Genomic DNA, 13,123 nt, shown 5'->3' with positions numbered 1-13,123 from the left:
GCTCTTTCGAGCAAATAAACAATAACACATATAACAAATATTAAACATCACGTTATCGCTGATAGCTTTAGTGAAAAAGGGGAAAATATAAAAGAAAGAAAAGATTAATTTGAAGTCAACCGTACAAAAACAAAAAAGCAACTTCCTCCATCTCTTTATTAGAAAATCTCCTCCATCCCTTTATTAGAAAATCTAAACAAAAAACAAAATACAAAAAAACCCACATTTTTTACTTATCAAGTAATCAAAACACTTTTATCAGATTCATGAGTTCATTGTATTGTTTTTGTTGTGCGTCAATAATTTTTTTAAAATTCATCAAGTTCTGATGATCCCTGTTGCGAATCATAAGGTATTGCTAAAAAAAAAGCAAGGATTTTTGGGGAGTTGATTTTAATCAACTCTCTTAGGCAGTTACTCTGGCAAACCGAAAGTGAAACAATGTTTGGACTTAAGCACAAATCAACGTTAACACCGCTGACAAGACTTAGATCTTGAAAATAATATATAAATTCGGTGTACTGTATGCTGTACCATTGTTTTTGAAGGGAACGTATTTATAAATACCTTGAAAAAAGTCAGATTTAAATAGTACGAACAACTAATTTATTTATTTTTTTGTAGTCGTATATTTTCCTACGCCAGAGTTCAATATAGTCTCGTTCAATCAGACGCTCAGCTGTCTCCGTAAATCTCCGACAAGCAGAGAGTCTCTCTTGGTAGTCGGAGATTAACGGAGACAGTCGAGCGTCTGGTTGAACGCGACTAGATCTCAATCTTGCTTGGATCCAGACGTTTACAATTTTTAGTTCTAAACATTTCGATTACTAATACATAGTTTGATGGAATTAATTCTATCTTTAAATATCACACAACATGATTCATATGGGGTTTTCCCGAAATTCCTGTCCGAAAAGTTCGAGAATTCATATTATAAAAATGTGCGTAATTTAAATACAGATTAGAAATTAGTTGCCACGCAAAATAACATATCGTTGATTTTAAAATTGATAATAATCGATAAAATCAACTCCCGACAGTACTTCATTACTTTGATTAAGAATTGTATAGGGGAAAAATGGAAAGTTATACAGTATAATTTGTTAATTATTTTTTTTTGAACGCCTTAATTAGATATATTTCAATAAATTTATGTTGACCTTTCTTTTCACTGTTCATCGTAAAATTGGAACGTTCGAGTTCATATTGTTTACATTTAAATATATTAAAAAAAACTTCTAAATTTAAACGTCTTTCTTTGCACGAGTAGTAGTCACTCCTTTAATCTATAGATTATAGAGGGACCAAATCAGTTGTAACATTTCAAACTAGCAAATTAAAATAATATGTACTGCAATTTTAATGTCAGGAATTGTAATTGTGAAATTGTAATCTAATTTAATATTTAAATGTCTAACAAGGGTTTATATCATCAACGTCAATTAACCTTATCGTGGGAAAAGCTATTCAGAGCCCTTGCTTAAAGCAAAACAACATTATCATGTTCCTGCAGAAATTCATTTTTTCTGTGAAGGGATCTCTCTTTGGAAGGAATCCCATGATAAGTTACCTGCAGAATTTATATTAAAGGAGGTTATGTAGGAAAAACATATTTAAACAAATACAACTTGTATTGCTATCATAATTATTTTTTTTTAATTTTCTTGTCAATTTTAAACAGCAATTCATATTTGAACAATTACTCAGATCCCTGCTCTGGTGATAACAGCTTAAAAGTATTTCGCAATTATCCTTACGATATGACACGCATATATTGGCTATTTTGCAACAAAACACCTTCATCATGTATCAAATAGCCAAATTAAAGCAAAATTGGACTAATCAGTGACATCAGCAGGCTTTATATATATATATATATATATATATATATATATATATATATATATATATATATATATATATATATATATATATATATATAACCTTTCAACGCTATTCAAAAAGTAGTTCTCAGCAAACTGACGGGAAATGGAGTTAATGAAATACGGTTCCCTCTTAGTGTTCGTCACAGCATGTTTTGGCTGCGATCCTTCACCAAAGGTTCAACAAGATGATTTTTGTTACGCAAACTTTGGTACGTTCATAGACTATATTTCTTTTTTTTTTGTGTAAAAGTTTGAATCATAATAATTTACTATTGGAAATCATTTAAAAATCGCTGTATAGCATTTAGATAGAAGATGATAACATTCAAATCTGATAGGAGGTCATTTAAATCTTCTTTGCCATATATGGCATGTTTTACAACTTATTCCAAAAATTTTTTTTTATAGCTACTAATTTTTTTTAATGAGATTAAATGGACAAAATGATTTTTCAACAACTCGCATTTAATATTGTGTGCATTCGGAAAAGTGTAAACAGTTATAAATATTCAAAAGAAACAGTTGCGAAGGCATAATAGCATCACATTTACCGATCAGGAATTTTTTACACTTATGCTTTGAGATGTTTGAAACTCTTCTTTATCTTGGAATGTGTTTTCAATCTAAATTATCTTGCTCATGGACATATTCTAGTAAACCTCGACTTTTCATTTGCATTTTCTGTAGTTTTTGAAGCAAAAATAACATCCCGTAATATTGGTGAGCTCAATATTGAGTATGGGTTTGACGTACAGGCCATCTACAAGGTAAGAAATATAATTGGTATAATCAATTTGTAAGAAACAACTAAATAAAAAACATATTTTTAATGGCTGGTCTAAACTCAACACTTACATTAAAGCTATTTTGTTGCCGATTTACATTTGTATTTTACTTGTATTTTACATTATTGGTAAAAATATTTCAGAAAAATGATAATTAAACTATTTCTTATTCTTTAAAAAAAATGCCTCCTAAATATTATACAAGTCATATCTACTACACTTGATTATTTCAAATGGAAAATCTGTAAATTTTTCCGTAATAATGAAAATGTAATTCATTTGCAATATGCCAATCACATGTATGTGTGCAGTAAATAAAATATGAATGATAAATTAAGAATTATAATTTGGATTAATCTTACTTACATTCAGTCTTTGATTATCTTACTTACATTCAGTCTTTGATTATCTGTTGAGATTGCTTAAAAACGTTTGCTAACATTTGATCAATTAGCTGCTTGCTCTAAAGTACAAACGTACAGTCGCATAAGAATACACTTTACTCGAATATCGACGTGTTCATGTTTATCACAATCAATTATAGTTTTATTTATTTAGTGTTTGTTAGAAAAAACAAAGTGAACTTTTCACAAATAAAAGTTTGATCAGCGTACATCATAATTTCGTAACTGTACTGAATAAAATGAGCCCTAATTTTGATAATACTTGTTACATACATGTTAAAGGTCATTTAACAGGGGACAGCAGATAACATTCCATCGACACTTGTCAGCGATGGATATTTCATGTCCTGCGGACCACAGGAGCTCAAAGTGAACACATTCTACCTAATATTTGGTAAAAAAAATACTTTTTTGCGATTTGCAAGTCTCATTCCATTACATCATCCTCGAAATTCTTAACATTGATGACCATCACGAATTGTGCTTTCTAAATGATTTGATTTTAGTGTAAACCATTTGTGCATATAGAAAAGTCGAGAATGATATGTATAACCAATTCATTTAGCAAATACAATTTAGCTTACATTTTCATTTTAGCAAAACATCAGAGTGGTGGTGCATTTCAAATTGTAGACTATTATAACATGGCCAATGTTAAAAACACCGATATTGAGCGCATAACGACAAAATATGACTGCGATTGCATTGTAAGTATATTATTTCGATTAGCTAAATATATGAAATCGATTAATGATTAGTTGATTATATCGACTGTAATAATACTGGTAATAGTGCGGTAGACGATTATTTTTTAAATGATTTAATGAGACACTAAATGAAATGATTAAGGAATATGTGTATTTTGTTGTAAGAATTGTCCAACTTTATTTAATGTTTTTCGAAGCTCTTTTGTTTGAGAATTATTCAGTTATGTCGAATATTGTTTTGTTATGTTTTGTTTTTTGCTTTTTTTTTTTTTATTAATTTTGTTTTTTAATTTGATTTGCTTGATATTGTTGCTGGTAGAGGAAGGGAAGTAAAATTAACTCTTGAATAAATCTATTAACAAATTAAATGATATTTTGCATTACCTTGTAATCACTGCTCGTACGTTTTCAAATACTGTGATTGTGAAAAGGTGCCTCAAAAAGAAATATTTTTTAAATCACAATTTTTTGTGTCGCTGATTTTCTGCAGATAAACATCGATGATTCTTTATACGGATATGTATCAGGTGCGCCAAAAATCAAGCCGTCAAAGGAAGCGTGTATTACCCCAGCAAACTTTTGTCCAAGAAGTGGGTTCTGTCGAAAGAATGTTGAGGGGGCCTGCACATGGGGGAATCATGGTGAATGTTACTAAGGCGAGAAACTCCCAACAAGTCTCTGATCAGCAATAAAATATAATCAAAATCAAATCTGAGTTTATTGTTTTTGTTATTTTTTCTAGATTGTTTTTATCAATAAGGGTTTAGGGTTTGGGATTTCGTAAGTTTTCGGACAGAACAAAGAATATTTTTTTTTTTAAGTCTTGGTAGAACTTGTAAATGCCATCTTTGATGAAAAAGCAAGTGTTTAGAATACTTTGAAAGAGATAAATAAAGTAGGTGAAATCAGTATGAAAAATATGAAACTGGGAAAAGTTAAAGTAATTTGTTTGTCATTATATATCGTCATTAGATAAGTTAGTTTATTCCTTTAAAAATTATGTATATATAGAGGTGAATACATGTAAATGTTCAAACGGTGAATTTTGATGTTATTTTAAAATATAAAGTTATGGTATAATCTTCAAAAAATCAATTTCCCTTAACAAAACGAAACAGTGTTGTCGAAGATCAAGGTAGTTTGGTTAAATGTGAGGATAAGAGAACTATGCTCCAGACAAGTTCATGTTGTATCGGACAGACGAACTTGTCACAACAAATCACCCGCATAGCGGGACCGGATAAAAATATGAGAAACATTTAGATTATATTGAAATCAAAGCATGTACCGTCTTTTGAAACAGCATTAACATTTCATACGTTTTCGATATAAGTATAAATGCAAGAAAAAACCCTGCAATTATTGTTTAATTATATTACTTTATTTGTTAATAATATAATTTAATCTGTTTCTTTCATTTCACTTTATAGTCAGGATACAAATTATCTAGTAGTTAAAAGGAATATATTATCATATTATTAATATTAGTATATATTAAAATTAAACCCATATAAGTCACTAACCCACCTATGTTTAATTGATTGTTTGTTTTGGAATAGAAATAATCAACGAATGTTTTCTTTGTCTTATGAATGGCCATTCATAGATAAGAGATACCCTTTTTGCATTAACAAATGAAATGTAAATAAAAATGTCATTGCTAGTAGGCCATTTCGTTCATCTGAATTTTAATCAATATCTACATTAAAAACTTGTTCTGATTCTTAATAAATTTTTCCTGCGTTTTTAGCTTGCGCAATTTCTTTCACATTGAATTGAAGTTGAGAATCTGCAACCAACCGTTTTTTAAAAGTCATGCTTAAAATTTTCAAATCCTGGAATCCAAATTTTTAGGTTTTACAGCTATTTACAACAGTTTTCACATATATTATTATTGCAACAATTTGTAAATGACTCTTAACTACTGGCTTTTCAAGCAGATAGCACAACTACTTCATCCTTGTTGCAATAATGTCATATTACGGGGGGGGGGGGTTTGCATAGTAGCTGTAACAAACAAAGAGGACATCCATGCTAAATTGTTTTATTGTATTTCGGCAATCGAATAAGTGAAAACTGTTATAAATAGTATAAATAGCTGTAAAACCTGAAGATAATTTTATAACGGTTGGATTTATAGTTTTGTTTAAATCTAAAAATTGCATGTTTATCATTAGCAAACAAACCCATACTGTAAACGTACTACATTTGGCTGTGTATTCGGTTTAATGCTTTTGGCGGAATGCGACTCCCGCTGAATCAGGTACATCGCTAAATACCACGCATGTATGTATAAGAATAGTCACAGTCAGAAATACGCTAATTCAAATCTACGCGAACTTGTTCAAAAACTAATTTCCGCAAAATACCGTACACGCCATATATAATACGTTTACAGTAATACAACATATCTGAATGACTGGAACAAGCATTTTGTTGAAGTAACAAAGATAGAGTTTGTACTCGTGATATGTAGTCATGTCGTCCTTATCCAAAAATATTTACATTTTACAGTGTCTTTGTCTGTGATAACACTTTAGTATATAACCTATAACTTCAAATGACGCCAAATTGAGGCGCCAGCGGGGTTTGGTTATTTATATTTAAATATTTAATCATACGATGGCATAGAATTTTATAAATATAAGTAATAAGGAATCATTCTCTAAATACTATGAGGTGATAATCTCGGTCGGGGTGTGATCAAATCTTCCATAAAGCCATTCGGGCTTTATTGGATTTGATAACGCCCCGACAAAAAATACCGGTATCACCTCATAAGACTGAAAGAATGATTCCTTATTCCGCAAGTAAATAATATTCCTGATGTTATATAGTTTTGTAGGTCAAACAATTGTAGATCTTGACTTGGTCTTTCGAATTTTTGTTATCTACTACTGTCACATAAAGAAATACTGTAGATTCCTTATTTTACGCGAGTACTAAATTCCGCGATTAAACGGTTTTTCATTAAATCGCGAGAACATACTATTGCGAATGCCGATATTTTAACATAGTTTCATGTAGTTTACATATGTTCGAAAATTAAAAGCAATATTTTAAATTTCGCCAGACAAGCTTCTGGCAATTTTACGCGGATAATAATTCCTCGCGTTTAATAAGAATTTTCAGTAGCACGTAGTTATATATACGCGGTGTTGCTTGATTTCCCAAACATTTTAATCGCTAAGTTTACAACTGCAATAAAAAAAACATGTTTAATTACACCCATTTTAGGAAACGTGTTTTGCCAAAAACCCTGGATATATGATATCCATGTTCTGTTCGTCATACTGGTCAATATTTGCCCCACAGAAAGCTTACGTGTACTAACCTGAAACTGACCCTAAAGGTTTTTGCAAAAAGGTCAGAAATTGAATTAATAATAAATTAACACAGCAATTTAAATCTAAGTGTTAGTAATTGAGTAAATTAAATCAATTTAGGCCTTTATCAACAGATGCTCATCAAGTAATTATGAAGAACATGAGACACGTTGCCAAGTTTGCAAAAACATGGGCAATTATTCAGCAAATTTATTTCAAAATTAAAGCAAATTGGGATTTATCATCGAAAATTGATATCGCTATATATTTCCGTCCAACTCTCTTTGAAAAGTTCATTCTCACCAATAGACCGAAGATGAGTTTATTCAATTACGCATTGTTCTTTGTGTTTATCGCAACATGTTTTGCGTGCACTCGTTTTCCAATAGTTGTACAGGTCGACTTCTGTAAATCCGATTTTGGTATGTATATGCATTTCATTGCTGCTCATTTTTTTTGCAATTTTGTACAGCGTACTTTCCCATAAGTTTTTTAACATTATTTCACCATATAAAGAAACATTTATTGTGCACTTGTACATTTATTTTACATCTTGCATTAATTCTTATTTCCTATCTTAGCATACTACATTGAGAGGTTTTTTGGTACTTTTTTCTGCAGTTTTTGAAGCAAATATAACATCCAGTAAGACCAGTGCTAACAATATAAATTATGAGTATGGATTTGACGTAAAGACTGTCTTCAAGGTACGAAAAGATACTGTAAATTTCTTTTTTTACGCAAGTACTTAATTCTGCGATCCCGCAGTTGTGCATCAATTCGCGAGAATAGATAATAGCGAACACTATGTTTTGTTATGATGTCCTATAGGTCAAAACTATCTTTAAAAAAGCGAGAATTTAAAATCCGTGAGGGTAGCATTTTGCGATTTTACGCGGTAATGAATTCCTCGCGTTTAATTAGGAACCATTGGTAAAATCAAGTTAGTTGCGTTTTATAAATTTAAAAACATGCAATGAATAACATATGGCAAGTATGGAATGATCCTAGGTGATCTAAATTTTTTAAAAGTTTGATCAATGCTACTCACCTTCCAATATTTTCATTTTCAAGAGTCTTTGTCAGTAATTGCACTACACATTAATTCTGTAACGCATAGTCTACTTATTCATTGCTATCACCATTTGTTAGAAAATCCATGCAATGTGCTGCACATATTATTTATAAAAATTTCTAATGCAATAAGATGTATGTCTTACGCAATAAAGAAAGTTGAGTTGAGTTGAGTATACTTCATTTCACAAATGGTTTTTATCGTGCAATATACAGTTAAACGTCGATATCTGATATCTCGAATACAATGGATGTATCGAAGTGATTTGCAAGTCCCAATCACTTATTTTCTTATGAATTGCTGGACATTACATAAATTTAAGTCATAATGAATCAGTCTTTGCAATTTATCGGTTATCAAATGCGGTCGAGCGTGATCAAAATCTTTCAAAAAAAAACTTGCCCTTTTATTGATTTGATCACCCTTGACGGTATTTAAATTACATCCTGTTACTTAAAATAATTATTCCTATAAGTTTTTAAAACGGCAATTAAATCACATTTTCATCTTTTAAACGCACAATATATATACTGAAAGTTATAATTTGTTATATGTAAATGTTTTATGTACAGGGGGCGGCCAAAAACATTCCATCGACACTTGTCGGGGATGGATATTTCATGAACTGTGGCCCAGAAAAACTACGTCTGAATACTGCCTATGTAATATTCGGTAAGAATTAGATTGTTTTCTTTTTATGATTTCTATGATATTTGTTTTAGTATTCTTCATTGCAATGATATATCAAGTATATGCGCCTATAAATGAAATCTTGTCGAGTTAGGGATATTAGAAAAAAAAATGACAGTAAAATAGTAAAGAACTTCTTTTGGGAAACCCCTTTCCTCGGTTTTGTTTTGTTTTTTGGAAAGTTTCCTAGTTCAAACGGGTTTTGTTGAGAAGCCACCACATTGTTTCTATCTTTAAGTTCACCTCAATCTTTAAGTTGGTGATTTGAACAAAATCACCTTTGGCAATATTGATTTATATATTCAAAAATGCTTAACTTTTAATGTAAAAAAGGGTTACGTTAAAAACTACCTATAATTTTTATCATACAACACATAGACTATCTCTTTAACGCAATGTGTTTTATTTTAATCATTTCTTAAGACACACAGAAGCTCTTCTGTTCTGTAATATTTACATTTTCCAGTAGCTTTGCCTGAGATAACACTTCATATAAATTTTGTACTATATAACCTATAACATCAAAATACGTATACTTGAGGCGCCAGCGAGGGTTGCTTATTTATATTTAAATACTTAATCGCAAAATGAATTAAAATTGTGTAAATATAAGTAATAAGGAATCATTCTCTGAATATTATGAGGTGATAATTTCGGTCGGAGCGTGGTCAAGTCAATCATAACGCCTTTCAGGTTTTATTGGATTTGATCTCGCCCCGACCACAATTATCACCTCATAATACTTAAAGAATGATTCCTTATTCCTGAATTACATTTTCAGCAAAACGTGGGAATGACGGGGCGCTTCGCTTTCTATTTTACATAAATATGCGCTTCGTAAAGAGCACTGATTTTGAGCGAATGACGACAAAATACGACTGTGATTGCAAAGTGAGTATTTTTTTTTTCAATTACAAGATTTTGATCAACTTGTTAATTGAAACGATCATGTTTGTTTGCCTAAGACTATTTAAGTATAATAAAAAGAACTCTAGGTAAGGGACCATACTTACATGGTGATAAAAAAAATCACAAAATGATTTTAAGGTTCAGTCGTTTAAAGTATTAACATTTATGCAGGCAAAATGGATTTGATTATATATTTGTTTTGTACAATAGGAAATTGACAACTAAAACTCAGAGAAAACAATTTTCTTGAAAGCTTTATAAGATAATAAAATATTAGTATATAATTTGATTGACAGATTATATTATCATGCTGCTTTATTGTCGTTTACCTTATTAAAATGCATTGTACGTATTTTACTTTTAAAAAATTATCATGATATTTTGCTATCATAAAGTATATCCCTGATGTAAAATGAATTTATAACAGAGGGAGACCGCCCCTTTGTTCAAGAATGCCGTTGGTAGGGACAGAGTAACAGTGGTCATGAAAAAACAATAACCCACAACCCCCATCCCCGCATGCATTATTTTATTCCAACATAACGTACTTATATCGTCATTTGTAACATTTTAAACTTAGAATAAATTTACTCTGTATCAATAAGTAATTGTGATTAAAACGTTTGGTTATGAACATTTATTCAATTATTATGCCAGTTTATATGTACAAGTAACATGGAAATATTAAATCATATAAATACAAGTACAATGTATTATTATTGTTATCCTCCCAAATATATCCATCGATGCTATTTTGTTCAGACAATTATACACTGGTCTTTGAAGTAGTTACCCCATATAATATTGTTGGTAATGTGCAGATACCCGATGGGCGCTCCCTCGTGTCATTATGATCACGCCCATCGGGTATCTGTACATAATCAACAATATTATATGGGGTAAGTTACTTATACCATAGTTTACAATTATTCATTATATCTTGTTATCATAGTAATATATCGGGAGTGCACTTGCCTCTAAACAATACGGTGCCAATGCGTTGGTCATTATATATGTACATTGTACTTCGTGAATTTTCAAAATGACTTTCTATCCCCGACAAAGATTAACTATTCTTCATTTTTTTTAAAATTCAGAGCCCTAATGAATAGATCGACTTCTCATTGCCGATATTGTTTTGACTCGAGCTAAATGGTATTTATACGACGAACGAAGTTAGTCGAGTCATTTATCCGTGTTGAGTTTTGGCAATTTTGATCTGGAGGAAGCTCTTACTGTGGAGTATTGTCGACGCGCTAAAAACATCTTTGTTGATATTGTTTTTACTCGAGATAGTGGGCGGAGTTAAAATAAAAGTGTGGGATATGTACAAATAACCCACACTTTTAACAATAGAAAACTCGCCAAGCTATGGTACAAACAGTTAAAACGTCTTTTACTAAAAAGGTGTTGCCAATATAATGTTGTAATGAAAATGAATACTCTTTTAAGAACAACAGATCATACTTGTACACGCATTTAAAAGCAACTTACAATGAAAATTGCAAACAATTGATTCTAGCAGGCACGTAGCATCGAAGGGGGGAGGGGGGCAGACTCGAATTGACAAGGTAAAAAAAAAGGGGGAGGAAAGTTACTTTCCAAAATCCTGAAAATCTTAATCCATGGGAATGATCACAGAAAAGTGTGTGTGTGTGTGTGTGGGGGGGGGGGGGGGGGCAACTCCATGTTAATTCAATTTTTTGTCTGTAAATTAAAGAAAAATCTTTGCTGCGCAATATAGTGGGGGGGGGGGGCAGCCCCCTCCCGGCCCCTCTGATGATACGTGCCTGTTTTGAAATGCTCTTCTACTTAAACAAATTTAAACTTTAATTTTCAAATAAATTATGTTTTTAAAGTGTACCAAATTACAAATACTTTTAAAAAGCGAGAGCCTTTTAAGGAAAATTCATGATTTTTTTTTTTTTTTCAGATTAACATTGTTGACTATTCTAACGTCAGTGCGACGACATTCAAGCCCTCAACCAACGCTTGCGTCACCCCGCAAGGGTTTTGTTCAAGAAGTGGGTTTTGTCAAAAGAATTCCGAGGGTGTTTGTACATGGGGTAACCACGGTGAATGTATCTAGAGTGTTTCCTTCTCTACAAAATCCCTAATTTGTTATAAAATGTACATGCATTTTGAATATGAGTTCTGAGTTTGCATTTTTTAGTTGTTTTTTATGATCTGTTCACATGTAACGGGAACATTGTTTTCCGTAAAACAATATTTAAAGTAGAGACATTGTGAAAAAAATACAGGTTTTAAAGTCTATGTTTGGTATATGTAATTGGCGGTGGGATACAAGGGAAGAACAAAAATAATTTAATTACATGTTTTTTAATTAAAGTAGGGAACAGAATATTTGTTAGCGCAGAATAAATGTAAATTAATTTTCTGTTCCTGTACTTAAAGCTATACACGCTATAATTTGCGTCAATTTTGAATAAAGGGGAAATGTTTGTGTTTGATTACTAATAAAAGTTACCTTTATTCTGTTAATTATAATGCTCAATTCGATCACGTAACAAATATATCAAATATTAAACAATAAAAAATATTTATTTTCCTTCCAGGAAAGTAATCCCTCCTCGTGAATATCAATCTATCACGTGATAGCGACAGCTAAATTTAGCCTATCATACCAAAACTGGTGAAGGGTCAACATCTTCATAATTGTGATAGTTTCACAAAGGAAAGGATATTTTCAGTAAAGCATAAATTTGTCCGATATGTATACGAGTGCAAACAAAAGAAAAAAATACAAGCCTGTGAGTAGATATGAATACTTCCTTTAAAAAAATGACGTAGACCTGTGTTTTTCCCCTGTGTGCTATTTATAGATCCTATAAGTGTTAATGCAGAATTAAGGGTATCGTGAATGACAAACGTTTTTTTACTCATTATACATGTATGTATTTCAAATTAACAACTGTTAAGCAAATTAAAAATCAAGTTGGATATTTAAGGTAGTCCTATACTCGGCACTAAATGGGCTCAATCATTAAATGCTTAGCTTTAGATGATAAATATATATTCTAGCAATACATATACAAAAGAAAATATGTATGTTTACATGCTAGTTTGTTTGTTATCACCTCTCAGACGGGTTTACCCCCTTGTGAAAATTATTGACAATTATGAAACTTGACAGACGTCCGTTTTTCCTAAAAATAATTACCAATTTTGGGAAAATTAGAACTGAACATACAAAATAGAGTATAAATATTTATTTAAGCCATATCCATCAATAATTTTGCGCAAATTTTTGTAAGTAAGTACGCTTTATGGACCTGATGTATCAAAATAGAATACAAAAAATGCAATGCTAGTATCGCGTT

At 31.1% G+C, this 13,123-nt stretch overlaps 2 protein-coding genes across 2 annotated transcripts; both read left to right on the top strand.

Annotated features, from left to right (window-relative positions):
• The first annotated feature begins 1,957 nt into the window (after positions 1-1,957).
• LOC105342749 (uncharacterized) lies at positions 1,958-4,492 on the top strand. The gene is made up of 5 exons (XM_034453939.2): positions 1,958-2,095; positions 2,574-2,653; positions 3,370-3,469; positions 3,673-3,782; positions 4,273-4,492. Exons 1-5 carry the CDS (start codon positions 1,990-1,992, stop codon positions 4,435-4,437), a joined length of 561 nt encoding a protein of 186 aa, XP_034309830.2. The 5' UTR covers positions 1,958-1,989; the 3' UTR covers positions 4,438-4,492.
• Positions 4,493-7,389: 2,897 nt separating this feature from the next.
• On the top strand, positions 7,390-11,947 carry LOC105342766 (uncharacterized). The gene is made up of 5 exons (XM_066073874.1): positions 7,390-7,530; positions 7,730-7,815; positions 8,756-8,855; positions 9,655-9,764; positions 11,716-11,947. The coding sequence occupies exons 1-5, from the start codon at positions 7,425-7,427 to the stop codon at positions 11,869-11,871; spliced, it is 558 nt and encodes a 185-aa protein (XP_065929946.1). The 5' UTR covers positions 7,390-7,424; the 3' UTR covers positions 11,872-11,947.
• Positions 11,948-13,123: the final 1,176 nt, after the last annotated feature.

Source organism: Magallana gigas, chromosome 10, assembly GCF_963853765.1.
Source record: "Magallana gigas chromosome 10, xbMagGiga1.1, whole genome shotgun sequence".
Classification (NCBI taxonomy): domain Eukaryota; kingdom Metazoa; phylum Mollusca; class Bivalvia; order Ostreida; family Ostreidae; genus Magallana; species Magallana gigas.
The sequence above is the reverse complement of the archived record's forward strand: the minus strand, read 5'-3'. Positions and strand labels throughout refer to the sequence as shown.